The sequence below is a fragment of the Myxocyprinus asiaticus genome, chromosome 14 (genome assembly GCF_019703515.2).
Source record: "Myxocyprinus asiaticus isolate MX2 ecotype Aquarium Trade chromosome 14, UBuf_Myxa_2, whole genome shotgun sequence".
Taxonomy (NCBI): domain Eukaryota; kingdom Metazoa; phylum Chordata; class Actinopteri; order Cypriniformes; family Catostomidae; genus Myxocyprinus; species Myxocyprinus asiaticus.
The window spans coordinates 39,924,537-39,944,801 of NC_059357.1; the positions used below are offsets into that span (position 1 = coordinate 39,924,537).

General features: G+C 41.2%; 1 protein-coding gene across 6 annotated transcripts in view; it reads right to left on the reverse strand.

The window, feature by feature from the left end:
- The window catches only part of gas7a (growth arrest-specific 7a), an 83,752-nt gene that overhangs the window by 40,631 nt on the left and 22,856 nt on the right, over window positions 1-20,265 (reverse strand). For 3 of the 6 annotated variants that reach the window (XM_051716826.1, XM_051716825.1, XM_051716828.1), the window contains 2 exons: window positions 16,285-16,370; window positions 4,716-4,784 (listed from right to left, as the gene is read on the reverse strand). In XM_051716826.1, the coding sequence (XP_051572786.1) occupies window positions 4,716-4,784; window positions 16,285-16,370 (155 nt within the window). Of the gene's footprint in view, window positions 1-4,715; window positions 4,961-10,185; window positions 11,343-16,284; window positions 16,371-20,265 lie in introns of those variants that run through there. The other 3 variants (XM_051716830.1, XM_051716829.1, XM_051716831.1) reach the window with 3 other exon arrangements.

Genomic DNA, 20,265 nt, shown 5'->3' on the forward strand with positions numbered 1-20,265 from the left:
ATTGTGCAAATTTATGTTTTCTCTAGCAGTGGTTTTGTATGTTTGTTTCAAACACCTAATTCATAACACTATTTTTTTTTTAAAAAACACATTATTGTGTAATCCTATTTTTAAACCCTATGACTGGCAAGAGCTAACTCCATATCATCCATCCTCATCCTCCTTGACTTGTCTGCTGCTTTCGACACAGTGAACCTCAAGATTCTCCTGTCCACCATTTCTGACCTGGGCATCACAGGAACTGCTCTTGGATGGGTTGAATTATTCCTCATTGGCAGATCTTTTATGGTCTCCTGGAGAGGAGAGGTGTCCAAGTCACACCAGCTGACCACTGGTGTTCCTCAAGGATCAGTGCTTGGACCCCTCCTCTTCTCGATATACACAACATCACTCAGACCGATCATTAAGGCACATGGTTTTTCCTACCACTGCTATGCAGATGACTAGCAGCTCTACCTGTCGTTCCAGCCTGATAACCCTACTGTCTCAGCTCATATCTCTACCTGCTTCTCTGACATTTCGATCTGGATGAAGAAACTCCACATTCAGTTCAACCTTGCCAAGACAGAACTCCTTGTTTTCCCAGTCAACCCATCTATTGACCACAACCTCAATATTCACCTTGGTTCAACTACACTAATACCAACCAGAACAGCTTGGAGCCTGGGAGTGGTGGTAGATAACCAGCTTAATTTTACCACCGGTCTTGCAGATTCACGCTCTACAACATCAGGAAAATCAGACCTTTTCTGTCTGAATCTGCTGCACAGCTCCTGGTCCAAGCTCTGTTCATTTCAAGACTGGACTACTGTCATTCTTTGTTGGCTGGCCTCCCAGCTAACACAATTAAGCCACTTAAGATGGTCCAGAATGAAGAGCACATCTGGTCTTCAATCAGCCGAAAAGGGCTCATGTCACACCACTCTGGATTTCACTTCACTAGCTAACTGTAGCTGCCTGCATCAAATTCAAGCTTTGACTACGGCCTTCAGGACAGCCAGTGGAACCGCACCCTCTTAAATTCACTTCTCCAGGTCTATGCTCCAACTCGCTCTCTGCGATCTATGAACAAGCGGCGCCTGGTGGTCCCATCACAAAGAGGCTCAAAATCTATTTCACAATCTTTCACTTTCTCTGTCCACTGTGATGGAGTGAGCTTCCAACATTCACACAATCTGTTGATACTACCTCAACATTCAAGAACCAGCTGAAAGCACATCTGTTCTGCGAGCACTTAACCAATCCACACTAACTGCACTTATTATTGAACTTAACTTGCACTTACTGTACACACACACACACACACACACACACACACACACACACACAAATTATTCAGTCTCTTTCTTCTGCGCTAGCACCTATACTACTCCTGCCATCTTGAGAGCTTGGCAGTACAACACTAGATGTTGTTGAACTTTGTATAACAAATTGCTTGCTATGTTCTTCATTTGTAAGATGCTTTGGATAAAAGCGTCTGCTAAATAACTAAATGTAAATGTAAATGTTTGTTATAGCTCTTGGGTAAATGGGCGAACACACTGGCATGCATGAAGGTAAGAGTCAACTATATTATGAAGGCATATTTTTACTGAAAGGTTTAAATGTGTTCTTAGGACAAGGTATTTTTGATAAAAGTTAGGTTGGGGCATGTTGTCACATTTTTATTGGGGCAGGTTTTCACTCATTTTAAATGTCATACCTTTTTAAAATTAATAAATTACAGTTTTTGTTGGTCAAAACAATATATATATATATATATATATATATATATATATATATTTTTTTTTTTTTTTTTTTTTTTTCGTTAAATATTTTGCACCTCATAATTGTTTTACTTTCTAAATTTTGCTAAAAACGCCTATAATCGATTGTTTAATTGAGGTGTAGATGGTGACGGAGGGGGCGTGTACCCCCTCAATGCTCACATGAAACTCACATCACCAATAGTTTAATGGAAGGTTCCACTGTGATAACTTACCCCTTATAAGTTGTCACAAAAGTAAATTAACTGTATTTCATTTCCTGGGCAATAACGGTGAAAATGTTCAATAGCCTTTTTGTAGCCAAGACTTAAAGGTATGTGGCTATTCAGAGTTTAAAAAATAATCCCACTCAGAGAAAAATTCAGTGTGACAACTAGCCCCGCTCTCTCTATATATATATATACAAAATTGTCATTCTCTCTAAATTGTCATTCTCTCTAAATTTATTTAGTTTTTTGTTTTTTAACTCAAATTACTAAAACATTTATGAAATAAAAAAAAAATTCACTATCCATTGATAAAGCTGTTGGTAGTTTATGGAACTGGCGGAACCAGTTCTGTTAATCGTCAACGTTACTGGCCAATGCCGATAATAATTTGGCGATAAAAACAATAACCAAATATTGGCCGATTAATCGGACTGGCTGATACAGTATTGGTCTACCATACAATTTTGATTTACTGTACTTAACAGTATTTTATATATACAATACTATGGTGCAGATGTTCTCTTAATTTGCAGTACTGCAAGGTGCACAACATGGTAGTGCAAATATATGTTATGGTAATATAATTTATAATGGAGATTATATCATATCTATGGCTTTCAACCAAACAGATTTCCTTTGTTAGGAGGTATAACACTTATTATTACACGGCTCTCTAAAATACTTGATTCTAACTGTTCAATTGCAGCATTCTGTGGTGGTCAAATATTTTTCTATAATGACCGCTTAACTATATACTTGACCGTTGTCCCAGGCAACCAATTTTCTACATAGCTGTGATAGTTTCATGTCACTCATACCACTCTGTGGTCTCTTTCTTCTCAAATAATAAAATTTCAATTTCAATTTAAATCAACATTTCATGTCTATTCATTTATTTATCTGGTAAGTGTGCTTCACACTGGCACACTGATCAGCCTCTGATCACCCTATTGGGTTTATTTATTATGATAATGACCAAACATCTGTACATTATCCCTTACTTAACACACGCACCACATATGCATACTAGAGTAGTCTAGTCTAGCTACACCAGCAACCAAAACTTCAGCATAATAAATACACTGCGTACTGCCTCTCTGTAAAGAAAAACAATGACAGGCTGAATGACAGCGTTCTTTCATTTCTCCGATCTCTGTCTTTTTTATTCTCTCTTTGTGTGTTTTTATTTTTTTTATTTCAACACCCATTAGTCTATACTATTGCCTTTGTCACCATGGAAACTGGACTAGCCATGTCTTCCCCTGTTCTCTAGGCTTCTTTATTTCCCTCTCTCTGGTGGGCGGTCTTTCTCCTCTGACAGACACCTCTTCTGCCCTATACCACACCAGAATCTCCGGTGCATCCCATCCTACAGCATCCTTGCATCTCTCTCACACTACAGGATACATAACACTAACCAAAACAAGCCTGCTATAAATGTTCATGTAAATAAATGGAGTGAACAATCAATGCCATCATAGGCACTAATTAGCTAAAACAATCAGCAAGTTTTCATTAATTAGAGCTGTCTATCAAACATATTGCCCAACCAAATGTAAACAGCCTTCTACATTTTCTCAGTGTAGACGTTATGGCTTTTTCTGAAGCAAGAGAAAATCAGAGAGGACTTCTTGCCCAAGTGTTCTCTGGTGTGAACACATCTGTGATAAGTATTGCAAGATGACCTGCAGTGCCATGCGGCTGCAACATCTGACACTCTTCAGGCTGCTTTATGAGGCATAACTGCTTTTCCTTGCAGCATTTTTACTCAGGCAACATCTCTCGAAATTGTTGACTTCCAAGGAAATTGAAAGCGTATCCCTGAAGCCTCATGCTCGGCATGTTTTGCGATGTTTCCAGGTGAAGCTGGATCAAAGCCGGGTTCAAAAACAGCAGCAAAGCCACGTCTCTGCACTTACGCCGCATACATAATTTGAAAATAAGTGGCGATTCCCGCTGGCTGATCCAACCATCAGCCATGTCAGATAACAGTGCATTTGGGTCTCCGCACAGCTTGTGTTGGCATTCAAAATACTCTTTCCTCAGTGCGGCTGGCACGATGTCTCGTGCTGGTCAACATCTTTTGGAAGACCAAGAGCTTTCTTGGAAAGAGAGAACATGTAAGTGTTTTGATGTGTGTGCAAGAATGTCGAAAGCATAGACGATAATGAAAAGTGACAACGAAAACTCAATTGATTTTTGTGCCATTTCGTTTTATTCCATTCAGTCTCATTTAAAGCACTTCCCAGGAGTCCAATCATAGCAATTAGATATTGGAATTATTTTTCAATCCATGCTTGCATGGTTAATCCTTTAAAACATGCAATTGCAAAACAGTAGTGATGTAATCTACAAGTCATAGTGTATCTTCACTCTTCAAATACATCTTTTTGAAGTACGCACAAACTTCCAACATCAGTCATAAAACATAAACCCACACACTTTCAGATCAGAGAAGAGAGTGGCACAAAACATGAACAGATGTTTCACATCTGCGAAACACTTCGGGGAAAAACCAGACCACTGATTTAGAATCCCAGGGGTCAGTACTGCAAAACTCTAACATCCTGGCTCATTCTGATTGACATAATCATTAATGAAAATCAATCTGATTACTGATGCATTGAGAGCATGTAGATGCATTTATACGTCGCTGTCAGTGGATGGAGATTCTTCATTAGACAGCAGCTCTGTATTATATGTGTGAATGAGTGCATTGTTAGCAGTTGACAATACTCACAGTGATTTTGGTCTCCTTGATCTCCTTCTCCTTATTCTGCCTCCTGGCTGGGGAGGTGGACCCGGGGCTCTGAGGGGAGAGACAGGAGGCATCATCAAAACTGGCCTCGGCATCAAAGCTTTCCTCCATCTCCATGGCTTCGTGCCTCCTCTTTCCTTTCTTTTTCTTTCTGCCTCACTCTTTCTGCACTTTCATACGCTCTTCTGCTCAACTCCTGCACACAGTCTGACTGCCTGGCTCTGTTGCTGTGGCAAGCGATGCAGAGTAGAGTGTGTGTGGTGGGGGGTTGCTCGGGGGGAGGGGGGTCGTGGAAGCGTGACGGTGTGAGCGAGATAGAAAAAAAAAGAGAGTAGGTGAGATACACAAGACTTCAAGAGTAGTTAAGAGGGCACACAGTCATCAGACAAGAGGGTGAGTCTCATTGAAACTGTCAAGAACGTGTCTGGGTTCATTTTTACTCCAAAATCTAGAGGATACAAAAATAGGAAAATATAATTTGCATTTGAAAAAAGCCTATTTTTAGTGCCATTAAGCTGGATGGAGCACAGTTTTGAATGCAGGGGTCTCGAGACATGTTTTTGTAAGTTTTAAACTACGATTAACTTCACAAAGTGTTCTAAAAGTGCTGTTTATGATGCAATGCAACGAATTCAAGAGCAAAATGTTTATGTTTAATGAAATGGAAATAAACAATACTGTAAATCTTATCAGTGCTTTTTTCGTCAGCCACTATAATGTAATGCCTTTAAATTCATTATCTGAATGATTATATTTATGAAATATAATATGTATAATTATTTAACCATTATATATTGAATTATTTTTATTTGGGGGCCTTTCGCTGCAAATACTGATGTGTGCGATTAATTGTGAATAATTAGATTAATCTGCATATCATGTATTTAAATCGATTACAAATTTTAATCGATTGAAAGCCCTAATTCATTCTAATTGTAAAGTACATTTGTAAGGTAAGCACACATCATGGTATTTGTTGTACTTCCTTAAATTCATGTTTATTTATTTTATTAATTGTGCGTGTAACACAACTTCACAGAAGAAGGGAAGGAGAACACAGGGAAGTGGGTTTTCCAGGCTCAGGTAAGACTTTTAATCAGCCACTTCAATGCTTCACAACTTTACAAACTCATCAGCTTCACAGGCATTTCCCCACTGCCCGACTCAGGCCGGGGAGACAACCCCCTCCCCATTTCTGGAAAGGAAGTCGGTGACAGCCATCTGCGCTCCCGGTCTGTGGACCACCTTGAACTTAAATGGCTGAAGAGCCAGATACCAATGGGTGATCCGTGCATTGGTATCCTTCATGTGGTGGAGCCATTGGAGTGGGGTGTGATCCAAGCAGAGGGTGAAGGCCCGCCCCAACAGATAGTACTGGAGAGTGAGGACCGCCCACTTGATGGTGAGACACTCCTTCTCTACGGTGCTGTACTTAGTCTCCCTCAGCGAGAGCTTGCGGCTAATGTACAGCACCGGGCGCTCATCCCCCTCCACCACCTGCAAGAGTATGGACCCCAGCCCTCTGTCTGAAGCATCCATCTGCAAGACAAAAGGGAGGGGGAAATCGGGTGAATGTAAAAGTGGCCCCCTGCAAAGTGCGGCTTTAACCTGCATGAACGCCTGTTGACACTGCTCCATCCACTGGACCGGGTCTGGAGCTCCCTTTTCAGTGAAATCAGTCAGCGGGCTGGTGACATCCAAATAATTAGGCACGAATCTCCTATAATAGCCAGCCAGCCCCAGGAACTGTCTCACCCCCTTTTTGGTCTTGGGCCTCGGACAGGTCGCAATCGCCGCAGTCTTGTCAATTTGGGGACGCACTTTCCCGTGGCCCAAGTGGAACCCCAGATACCATACCTCCACCTGCCCAATCCACTTCTTGGGGTTTGCTGTGAGTCCCGCTTGTCTTAGCGATCTGCCAATCACTAGCGATCTCAGAACCGCCCTCAGATGCTGCATGTGCCACTGCCAATCATTGCTGTAAATGATGATATCATCTAAGTAGGCAGCGGCGTAAGCCAAATGCGGTCTGAGGATTCGGTCCACGAGACGCTGAAATGTAGCCGGGGCTCCAAACAAACCGAACGGAAGTCTCACATATTGGTGTAATCCAAACGGCATGGAGAAGGCTGTTTTTTTCATGGGAAATTGGTGTCAAGGGGATCTGCCAATAACCATTTTTCAAATCCAGTGTCGAATAAAATCGAGCAGTGCCGAACCGATCGAGCAACTCATCAATGCGAGGCATTAGGTATGCGTCAAATTTTGCGAAGGGAACCAGCTTCGGTGGCGGGACTCCTCGCCTCCGCAGGGCAGGAATGGGCTCTGGGGAGAGAGCAGAGTGAGAGAGAAGAGGGGAGGGGAGGGGGAAGAGAACGGGGAAAACATAGAGGGAAGGGAGAGAGAGTGGGAGGGAGGGCTCTTTAGCCCTCAGGTACGCCGCCATCTGGTCCTCCGCCAATTGGATTGTGTCCTTCAGCGACGTCGGGCGTTGACACTGGACCCATTCCACCGTCCTCTCCGGCAGTCGATGGATCAGCTGCTCCAGCGCCACCTGGTCGATGTATGTAGGCATGTAGACTTTTAAACACATTAGCTTCACAAAACACAACATATTAAATGCAACAGCTTCAGGAGCACCGTGGCCTTCCTTGTGCCAGACTCTTTCTCCCACACTGCTGGTGGCGTGGCTGCTTATATGCCGCTCTTCCCATGCTCACTGGAATTAGAAACAGGTGTTACACATAATCTAGCTCAGGTGCAAGCGCCCTTACCGCTTTCTCTCTCTCCGGATGGACGCTTGACCACGCCCCCGCTGCCACACTGTGCAAATAGGATGATTTTCATTCACGTATTACAGTAGCCCCTTTCGCATATACAACCAGGTAAATTACAGAAAAATCGTTGGATTGCATTTATTGGTAAATGTACCAATGTGTTGTTCACACACAAGGGCGTAGATTTGTCTTGAACATTGGGTGGGGGGGGAGGGGGTTTTATATGTTTCCATTGATCATGGTATAAATATTGGGGGGGGTTGTTTGCCGGAAATGACCTCAACACGGCTGTGCCGGAAATGTGGGCTTTTAGTTTGAAAACATGGAGGGTATGATTTTGTAATTGAATGTATCCGGTTGGTAATGTGGTGTTTTTTTTTTTTTTTTCAGGTTTTTGTTGAATGTTTTAATGTAAGGCACCTGCTCGAGACTCAATGACACCGTATGCGACAGCTTCAAATGAGACTGTTGAACTACAGAGAACAAAATGCTGTTGCTAACTTCTGAAGGCGGAGACGCTATTTGCGGCTTAAAAGCACAGTAGTATACAGAGGTCTGTGCGAAGAACATGGGCTCATCAGAGAATACATGGGAAATCGCTAACTGTTCCTTTCAGCTGTCAGGAAATTTATTCATCCGCTCGGATGAAGAAAAGTGCTTTAGATTTACTATCTGGCCAGTTTGTTGACATTTATTTTTACTTCCGAGTCACCAGTGCTAAATGGCACAGAGTAATTGCGTCATCTCCATCAGAATGTTCTTACGTCAGCGTGCCCTGACCTCTTACGAACCGAAACCAGTAATCTAATGGCTCTGTTAACACATACCATCAATATGGAAACTTATAGATAATAATACAACATTCACATAAAGGAAAATTGCCAGAGCAAAGTTTACCAGTATTTTCAAAAGGGTTTTGTTCACACACATCTAACCTGGAAATTTTTGGTTATTTTCTGGAAAAGACTGTGAGTTTGAATGCGACTAGTAGTAAGAATTAGGGTGGTGTGCTTTTCATTTTCTTTATGCCAAGTACTTTTTGTCCCCCACTAATTGAGGGGAGAAATAACATGCAGACATTTCTTCATGAAATTCACCCAAGAAGACAGGAAGACCAAAGCAGACAGATGGAAATACAACAGGCAAAGAGTGTGTCTGCCATAAGAGTCGTATATGCATAAAAGAGATTAAATTGTGAAAAATAGCAGAGGAAAAATTAGACATCAACAGGACAAATACTCTGCTAAAATACTCTGACAGTGTTTCCTAGACTACCATTCAGTGGCACTGCAACAATAGCAGCACGAAAAATACAACGTGACAACTGTCTTGAAATGAACCAAGAACTGTTTCTGTCATATGTGTACATAAGGCTTGTGAGACTTGAATAAGAGTAATTAGCCTACTGGATGTTTGTTAATATGACAATGTGAAGTTAAAGATACATATGAGTTTTGGTGTTATTAGTGGTATTTTATAAACATTTATGAATGAATAAGATATCTATGATATTTGATCCCATAATTTAGTAACAGGCTGCTGAGGGCAGTAAATACAATAAGAATTGCATTCTTTATTTCAAAATATTTCTTCCTCAGAAGTACCTTTCATGTGTGTGAGGTTTATTCATTTATTGATTTCTCAAAAGTACTAAAACAAATTGTAAATGGAACCATTTAGAAAACAGAATCGTTAAGGGGAATTGGAATTACTTACAATTCCCAACCCTAGATATGGCTAAGATCCCTCATTCAAATGTAAATTGATGGGATGTTTTTTATTTTATTTTTTACCTGTTTTATTGTCTGCCAGGTGAAAATCTTAAGTCTGATTGCTTAGAAATATAATATGACACCTCTCCTAAATAAGCAACAGGATTTGAAGTACCATTCATGTCTATATTACAAACAGTTTGGGACAAGCTTAATACTTCATGTTAGGGGTGTGTCTGCAAATTCCTAATTCGAAGTATGAGCAATAATAATAGTGATGCTTGCCTTAAATAGAGAGTAAATTGAGAGTTAAAAGTCTTTTTAAAAAAAACAGTAGAGAAAAGAGTGTCAAAATGACAGGATGTGATTTACTCAAACTGCACCACGCCCCCTTCTTCCTTCAAAGCGAGCGTGTGTTTGAGTGTAGAGGAGGAGTGAGAGGAAGGAGGGGTGAAATGGGCGTGCGATGAGCACTAAGGGGCTAATTATCATTATCATTGGAGGTAAGCTGCAAACAACAGCACGGTATCAGTGGAGACAAACAACATGACCTGCAAAAACAAAGCTATTGCTCACCGCGTGTGAGTGCATGTGTGTGCTGATATGAGCTTATCTTTTAGACCAGGTGATGCTTTGATGTATCTGTTTTCATTTTGCATCAGTGTTAGTGCATGGAGAGAGATGAGAGAGTGTGTGTATGTGTGTTATTTAAAACTGCACCATCCTTGTGAAAGTAGGCGTTAGAGACTGTGGTTCTTGTGAGTAGTGTGTGTGTATTAGCAAACATTTCCCAGCAATCAAGCAAAATACACCACTCAGTGCAGACAATTACTCTTAAGACACCACTTTTCAATAAAAAAGATGGTCATTACGTGACGAGATTACGTACAGAGAACCAGCATTTGCAGCACTCCATACAACGTGAAGCCAATGGCCATGCACAAACACACTTTTCTCTCTCACCGTCTTGCAGAACATGGCAGTGCTGGTACAGAACCTGTCGTTCGGTTCCTCGCTGTTCACCCGATTCTGGTCAGTAAATGTTCCGTACCCCAGACTCTCCCAGCTTCTTTCGTCCTCTCTATCTAACCCTTCCCAGCTCCGCTTAAACCCAACACCTTCCCAATCCTGGCCCAAGATCAAAGTCTAACCGTGTACGAGGATCCAGCACTGGGCTGCCCATATGGCCTACTCCTTGCTGCTCCCATTTGCTGATGACATGAGCTGCCCTTGTCTGACTGCTAGTCAGTCACGTGGGCTGCAGAGGGTTTTACTTGGCCGTGCTTTACCATTTTCTTTAACTGTTACTGTCCCTAGATTGCAGCAGATGGTTCAAAATCTACTGACTCACATGCTTCTGTCTTAGTAACAATGGAAGAACAAATAACTTGGTGTTGGTAAATAATTTCCCCTCCAAACATAGAATAATTCCGCCAATAAACAGATTTTCTTCAAAAGTTAATAGATTAGATTGTTATTGTTTATCATCTCCACATATGAGCAGGTAGCACCTCAAACTGGGCCAATCAGGTAACACATACCTCAGGGCTATTCAGTACTATTCCTGAAGGGCCACGTCCTGCAGAGTTTACTTCCAACACTGCTCTTACAGACATCCCTTTCATTTTTTTTTAAAGTAGTCCTGAAGACCTTCCCTGCATTCCAAATGGGATAAATGGCCACCATGTTGTAGGATTTCTCTAAACCAAAGTGTTCAGAGATAACTGCTTCGAATGGCCCTTCAAAATAAACGTTTCCATAAGGGTTCAACTGATAAAAATCTTGCTCTCAGATGGACCGGACCAGAAGTCATAAATATGCACAAGGATTGCAAGTGTTTCATAAATTAAACCAGCAGCACCTGTAAACACACTCTAGTTCTGTAAACAAAACCTGTGACAAACCTTTATTAGTTACTGTGTCTCAGTATGCTGCGTTCATTGTTTTAGTTTTTTGTTTAATGTTTATTGTTAACTGTTAACTGTTAAATGTTTGTTTATGGCTCGTGTAAAAAGATGACTGCCTAGAAAGATCTACTCCCGGTTTTGATACCGTGGATTATTGGCCTGTTTGGATCATGTTTGGAGATGCAATCTCCTATCGCATGTGGAAGTTGGAGTTTGGATGTGGGTGGTGCAAAATCACCGCTCGCACACCTGTACAGCCTAAAGACTAAAACGAGGAAGGAGAGGTGGCATTTGGAACCTCCTGTGACGGAGATTTAATCGGCCGCCCTTGCCGTCCATTATCTTCAGTAACCTGCGCTCATTGAACAACAAAGTGGATACAATAAGATCGTACACAAGGTACTGTAATGAATTCCGTGAGGCATCATTGCTATGCTTTACGTAGAGTTGGTTACAGTCTACAATGCCTGACTCTCTCTTTGAGGTACCTGGATTCACCTTAGTACGAGCAGACAGGGATAAAGATTCGGGTAAAAGTAAAAGGACGTGTGTGTACATAAACGATAAGTGGTGCCGTGTGTATTCGGTAAAATGCAAGATCTGTGATCCAAATGTGGAAATTCTAGGCATGACTTTAAGACCTTATATATCTGCCAAGAGAATTTGGGTATATTTAGCTGTTTGTGGTATATGTTCCTCCCAGCGGCAACCCATCGCAGGTAGCCAACTTGATAGCTGACTGTGTACATGAGCTGCAGCTCAGCAATACAGATGCACCCATTATAGTGCTTGGGGACTTAAATCAATGCAATCTGGAGTCTGTGTTACCGGGATTTGAACAATATGTAAGGACAGAAACAAGAAAAGACAATATTCTGGACAAATGTTTTGTGAATGTCAAGGATGCTTATGTGTTTAGGTGTAGGCCACCGATACTGAATTCTGATCATAATATGGTGTATATGATACCAGTGTATAAGACCAAACTTAAGAGGCAAACTGGAAAAGAAAGTAATTAGATTGTGGTCGAATGAGAGTAGAGAATAACTGAGAACCTGTTTTGAATTGGACAGATTGGGAAATTTTTCATGAGGGTTCACTAGATGAAAGGACCACAGTTATAAATGATTATATAAATTTTTGTGTACAGCTGGTTATACCTACAAAGGAGATTAAAGTTTATCCAAATAATAAATCTTATGTGACCAAAGATATTAAGGAAGATATGAATCAAAGGAAAGTAGCATTTAAAAATAAGGACTTTAGAGTACTCAGACAGACAGAAAAAGAGTTAAAAATCAAATTGAAGGAAGCAAAAGAATCTCATAGACAGCGTTTAGAAGAAGCCTTCAAGGTTAAAAATAATAAAAAGGTGTGGGATACCATGAAAACAGTGACAGAATTGTCATCTTCAAACAAATCAATCGTGGCAGATAATGAATTTTGCTTTGCCAATGAATTAAACACCTTTTTTTACTAGATTTGAACCTACAGGTAATTATGTTAAACATAATGAACCAGTAAACACAGTTGTACTTTCTCCTTCAGAGAGGATTATTGATGTTGCATGTCAGCATGACATTTCAATCTACAAATAAGAGGAAAGCTGTAGGACCGGATGGATGTAGTACGTGTCTCATAAAGAATTTTGCATATGAGCTGGCCCCAGTGTGGCAACCAATTTTTCAGGCTTCTATAGACACACATACAGCTCCTATGTTATGGAAAACTTCATACATAAAACCATTTCCAAAAATCCATGTCCAAAAGAATGCAAAGATTACAGACCTATAGCCCTTACTTTGGTAATTATGAAATGTTTAGAAAGAATATTGCTTAAATATCTGGTGAGCACAATCAAAGGCAAACTTGATCCATGTCAATTTGCTTACAAGCAAGGTTGCAGTACAGAAGATTCAGTGGCTGCTCTGGTGCATATTGTTTCTAAACATTTAGACAAACCTAATACCTATGCAAGAACCCTCTTTATCGACTTTTCCTCTACATTCAACACAATTCAAGCTGACATCTTAGAGTCAAAACTTGTACTGTTGGGTGTAAATCCCTATTTGATTCAGTGGTATACTTCTTTTTTCACAAATAGGGTCCAAATTGTTAAAGTGAACAAAACCTTGTCATCGGCAATTAAAACAAATGTTGGAGCACCACAGGGCTGCGTTAGTTCTGCCGTGCTTTTTACCTTGTACACAGACGACTGTCGTACAGACAGGTCTAGTCAATACATCTTAAAGTACTCTGATGATACTGTGTTAATATCTGTGTTAAGTGACTCAGAGAGCCCTGGATTGCACCAACAGGGGGTGACTAAATTGGAAGAGTGGTGTGACAACAATGCCCTTTTTATTAATATAAAAAAACTGAAGAGATTGTATTTGGGTCAACATCCGATGCTCATACATTGCCTGTTGTTATACATAATGAAACTATCAGACAGGTAGGGACATATAAATACCTAGGAGTAATGATAGATAATATGCTATCAGCCTCTTGAAAAAGTATATGAACTGTTCTATCATAAGAACTCTTAAGGTTGGCCAATAATATTTTTTCTGACCCGAATCATGTGCTGCACAATGAATTTGTACTTTTACCATCTAACCATCAGTACAAGGTACCGAGATCGAGTGAGACTAAAGAAGTCGTTTGTGCATCAAGCCGTCCTTGAACTGAATAAAGGCACACAAATATAAGAACCTTTTTTTATGTGCTTGTAAAGGTCTAGTGATTTATGTAGTAATAATTGTGAATGAACATACTGTCATGCAAGAAAAATTTCAGACCTTGTCTGACAATAAAGTCAATATCAATATCAATATCATATCACTATCTCTGTGGATTATAAAAGCCATTAATTGTTATAACTGTTATAATTTTTAAAATGTATTTAAACCTGTGGCCTTTTGTTTGAAACTGGTTATTGCTTGTTTTTTACTGTAAATAATTTTGTTCTGTTATTCTAATAGAGGAGTTGAAATGAAAGAATTATAAACAGTGGTAATTTATTTATTTAATAATTTCATACAGAGTTTACATTTGTTAACTGATTTAACCTAAATTTCTTCATGAAATCTAACAGTTTAGTAAAACATTTTGGACCCACTTTCTATTAGGTGTCTTTACTATGTACACAGCATTTGATACAATGTACTTATTATGTACATATGTGTTGTTGCATTGTACTTAAATTGAAAGTAACTGCATTTAATTACATCTGTAGTTACACTGTTAACCTTACCCCAATCCTAAACCTAATCCTAACCCAACACTTACCCTATTCCCTAACCCCTACCCCTACTCCTAAACCTACCCATACCTCAACCTCAGTTGCAGCAAAAAGTTTATTTTAATGTTAGTACGTAGTATTTAAAAACAACAAAGTGGTACCAACATTTATTTTTGTTTTACATTCTAAAATTAGTTAATAGTGAGGAAAAACAATGTATAATAATTTCTGATTAGGTACAACTGATCATTCACTTCTAATTAGCATTAGTATTTTTTCAACGGTAACAGTGGCTCTTTTGGCTTGGAAAGATGGCATTGCGTTCAGAATGACCAATATTTTAAAGTCCTAGACCCTTCAACCCTGTGAAGGTCTCCTTCTGATGGGTAAAGCCTTCGAAGGGATATGGGCATAGGAATTATCACTTCAAAATGGAACACACCCCCTTGATTACAGGGTTGGTACTAGAATGCAATCTTTGGGGGGCATTTCGAACTTTAGGGTGGGCAACAGGCTTTCTTTTTGTCTTTTCATATTGTGTTTTTACGTTGGTTCCGGAGGGGCGTCAGAAGTTTGTCAGGAGGTGTGGTTTCTCCCCTCTTTAGACCTGGCCATGCTTTATCAGCTGGTTCAGATGTGTTTGATCAGAGCTGGAAATGTACTCTGCAGGATGTGGCCCTCCAGGAGTGGAATTAAGTAGCCCTGACATGAATCTTGCCCATCAAGAGAGTGTGAAAGACCTCTGCTCATTCAGGAAGAAGGAGGTGTGAGCCAAGTGCACATTCAAACGTATGACATTTATTTTCACAAAAACTTGTTGCTTTTCAGCCAACACACAAACACACACACACACACACAGCTTTGTTGCATCTCTCTCAACTGCAGCTCTGCTTGACCTTTATCCCTCGCCCACCAACACCGCAATCATCAACAGCTGGGTAAGATAATTCGCCCCAGGTGTCCATCCCGGCCTCACTCCGCAACGGCGTTGCTCGGCCCCACCTTGCTTGCCACATACCCCCATCACCCGACTCAGGCAGGGGAGCACCGGATGGTTTTCCACACCTATGGGAAACAGGAACAGCTCTAGGGGACGGAGAGGGGTAGGGAGGAGCGAGAGAAAGAGAGAGCGAGAGAGAGTGAGAGAGAAGAGAAAGGAGAAGAAAAAAAACATGTTGACTCCCGAACACACCACCCTCCCGGTCCTCAGCCAGCTGGAACACCTCCGTCAGCGACACCGGGTGATGGCACTGGACTCACTCAGCCATCCCTTTGCCACTGCCTCCTGGTGGTCAGCAGCGGAAACAGCCTCCGCTTCCTCTGGGCAGTCGGCAGCGGGCTCCTCCACCTCCGGGCGGTCTGCAGAGGGCTCCTCCGTCTCCTGGCAGATGGTAGCGGTCTTCTTCGCCTCCTGGCGGATGGCAGCAGGCTCCTCTGCCCCCTGGCAGACGGCAGTGGGCCCCTCCGCCTCCTGGCGGATGGTAGTGGGCTCCTCCACCCCCTGGCGAATCACTCCAGTACCACCAGATCGTGTATCCTCGGCGTCACATTCTTGAGCCAGCAGTGTAAAAGACCTCTGCTTGTTCAGGAAGAAGGAGGCAGGAGCCGAGTACACATCCAAACGTATGACATTTATTTTCACAAAACTTGTTGCTTTTGAGCCAACACTTAAACAAACACACACACAGCTTCGTTGCATCTTTCTCTCTCTATGTCTCTCTCGACTGCAGCTCTGCTTGCGGATTTACCCCAACACCACAATCATCAACAGCTGGGCGAGATAATTCACCCCAGGTGTCCATCCTGCCCTCGCTCTCTATAAAACCTTGTCAAGCTGGTCTTTGGTAAATCAAGTCCTTGGTCACAAGACTGCATCCCTATTTAATTTTTCATGCATAAATAGGACTATACCTGGTTGCTGGGGCTGGTTTTTCTCAGAAACACATCTGGATGGTCCAGCACTTGACCAGTGGCTCCAAGAGACTGATGTCCATTTGCTACAAAATAAAGATAGTAAGTGAGTCTTCAATTACCTCAAAGCTTGCACTCTCATAGGTTCAACATTCAATCTGTGTGAAGCACTGGATAAAGCTCTAGGTGGCTTACTAGAAGGTTGCTGGTTTAATTGCTATAAGGAGCGAGCCATGAGCCATCACCATTGTGCCACTGAGCAAAGCACCTAATCCTAGGTATCTCCAGGGGGATTGTCCCTGTACAGTCCCTGTGTACTTCTGGTGAATGTATCTGCTAAGTGATTACATGTACATTATTGGCCATGTTTTAGATTGAAGTCAATGACATTAACCCTTTGCTAATCCCTTAAAGGAATAGTTCACCCAAAAATTACAATTATCTAATTATTCACTTACCCTGATGCCATCCCAGATGTGTATGACTGTCTTTCTTTAGCAGAACACAAATGAAGATTTTTAGAAGAAGAAATCTGTTAGGTCCTTATAATGGAAGTACACGGGTGCCAGCACTTTGACAGTCCAAAAGTCACATTTAGGCAGTATAACAGTAATCCACGCAACTCCAGATGATCAATGAATGTCTTCTGTAGCGAATCGATGGGTTTATGTAAGAAACAAGTCGATAATTAAAATGTTTTTAACGTTAAATCAGCGCTTCCATCCAGGGCTCTGACGCTGTTTGAAATGGCTGAACTCTCGCATGATGTTCGTTCTTCTGTTGTAAATAAGCAGCGCTTCCAAATTCTCACATGAACTCGCCGACGTTTTTACATCATGCGTCGCATCGGCTGCTGGCAGGAAGCACTTTTTAAAAGTTAATAACTTTTTAATTATCAATTTATATTTTTACACAAATGTATCGATTTGCTTCAGAACACATTCATTGATTGACTGGAGTCTTGTGGATTACTTTCATACCACCTAAATGTGACTTTTGGACCGTCAAAGTGCTGGCACCCGTGTACTTCCATTATAAGGACCTGACAGAGCTCTATCTTCTTCTAAAAATCTTCATTTGTGTTCTGCTGAAGAAAAACAGTCATACACATCTGGGATGGCATCATAATATGTGAATAATGTGAGAATTTTCCTTTTTGGGTGAACTATTCCTTTTAAAACTATTCCTTTAAAGACCTGTTGTCGGCCATACTATTAGAGAAGTTTTTTTTCTCTCTTTTCTAATGTAAATGAATGTAAACTGAATTTTACAGAAATTATCCAAAAACAAAGCTAAACACTTAGTGACACAAGGTGCCCAGAGTGTATTATTTTCCTTTTTAAAATCTTAAAATAAATCGTGAGAAGTGCAAACAGTGGATTAAACTATGTGTCAACCCTAATTTCCAAATGAACATGTAAACACCAGTAAGGACATTTACATTGCTCAAATGTTGATTAATGTTATTAACTCAACATTAATTAATTTACATATTGATTCAGGTCATAGTTAATGCAATTGTATTCAAAGTTCATATTACCATGATTACTGTATTGTAGAGACGTAATGAGCAGTTCTGTTTACATACACTAATGTTATTAGGTGTGTAATCACTATCAAATGAAGATTTTCTCTTTTGAGTTGACTGTGATAAGAGTTTGCCTTAATTCTGACATGCAGTCTCCACAGTTTTTAGTAATGTAACATGCAGATAAAAAATAAGACACATTGGAGCAGGAATTTATATAGTAACAGGACATGTTGGAAATACTGAATGTACCGATCAGGTTTTGATTGGCTATTCGGCCTGCAGTATGAAGAAAACTCTATAATAGACAAGAAATCTACAGACAAGGACACACAGATTAAGTATGTTGTATGTATTCATCAGTGCATGAGTCCAAGCTTACACTTCATTTCCAAGAAATTACACACACAGCAACATGCACTGATGCATACATGCTGCCTTCATTAACACATATTGACACTACATAACACTGAGGCTAAAGTGCAAGAAAATGCATTATGTCCAAATGGTAATCATATATTTGAGCACAGCCCTATGGCCCACAGTTGGCCAACATTCAGCTCTCGTTCAGGCTGAACAGCCTGTGTGTGTGCATGAACTGACTGTGTCCAGTAGTGAGTGATTATTATGTCGCAGTCTGTGCCACAATGTAGTTCTTCTTTGTGCTGTCCCTCTCCTTCCCTCAGGGCTAAAGAAACACTCAAGGCTACAGCATAAATGAGACAGCCTGCCCAGATGTACAGTGAGCACTGACATGTAGCCTTTGATACTTAGACTACAGTCTGTCATCAAATACTGGAATATTCTTCACTGCTGTTCCCATGTCTCTGATTATCAGCCTGTGCTTTTCATACTCCTCTGTCCAACATGTCCTCTCACTAAATATCTGTCTACCATGTCTTCTCTTTACACCTCTGTCCACCCTGTCCTGTCCCTTCACATTTGTCTACCATGCCTTCTCCCTACACATGTGTCCACCGTGTCCATTGCCTAGATTTATGTCCAACATATCCTCAAGACCTCAACCATATTTCTATGGTCACCATGTCCTCTTCCTACACCTACTATATGTCCACCATGTCCTTTTCCTAGATTTGTCCACCATGTCCTCAACCCAATTTCTCTGTCCACCAAGTCTTCCACCAACAGTATGCCTCTGACTACCATGTCTGTACCATGTTTATCCACCATGTCCTCTTCCTGCATCACTGTCCACCATGTCCTCTCCCTTCACCTCTGTCTCTTTGTGTGCCCTGTCCACCACATCCTCTTCCTAGACTTTTGTCCACCATGTCCTTTGCCTAGATTTATGTTCACCATGTCCTTTGCCTAGATTTATGTCCATCATGTTCTCAACCCTATTTCTCTGTCCACCATGTCTTCTACCTACAGTATGTCTCTGACTACTACATCTGTACACCATGTACTTTTTCCTACATCTCTGTCCACCATGTCATTTGCCAAGCTTTATGTCCAACATGTCCTCAACCCTATTTCTCTGTCCACCATGTCCTTTGACAAGCTTTATGTCCACCATGTCCTCAACCCTATTTCTCTGTCCACCATGTCCTCTACCTATGCCTCTGTCCACCATGTCCTTTGCCAAGATTTATGTCCACCATGTCCTCAACCCTATTTCTCTGTCCACCATGTCCTTTGACAAGCTTTATGTCCACCATGTCCTCAACCCTATTTCTCTGTCCACCATGTCATCTACCTATGCCTCTGTCCACCATGTCCTTTGCCAAGATTTATGTCCACCATGTCCTCAACCCTATTTCTCTGTCCACCATGTCATCTATCTATGACTCTGTCCACCATGTCCTTTGCCAAAATTTATGTCCACCATATCCTCAACCCTATTTATCTGTCCACCATGTCCTCTACCTATGCCTCTGACCACCACGTCTGTACCATGTCTGTCCAATTACATCCCGTCAATACACGTCCACCATGTCCTCTTCCTAGACCTCTGTCCACCATGTTCTCTTCCTAAATGTCTGTCCACCATATTATCTTTTTATGCCCTTGTCTACCATGTCCTCTTTCTACATCTCTGTCCACCATGTCCTGTCCTTACACCTCTATCCACCATGTGTTTTGCCCAAATTTATGTCCACCTTGTCTTCAAACCTATTTCTCTGTCCACCATGTCCACTACCTGTGCCTCTGACTATAACGCCTGTACCACGTTTGTCCATCATGTCCTCTCCATAGACATCTGTCCACCATGTCTTCTTCTTAAAACTCTGTCCATCATGTCCTCTTTCTACATCTCTGTCCACAATGTCTTGTCTTTACACCTCTGTCCACCATGTCCTCTACCTGTGCCTCTGGCTACCACACCTTTACCACGTCTGTCCATCACGTCCTCTCCATAGACCTCTGTCCACCATGTCCTTTCCTTACATCTCTGTCCATCATGTCCTTTTTCTACATCTCTGTCTACTATA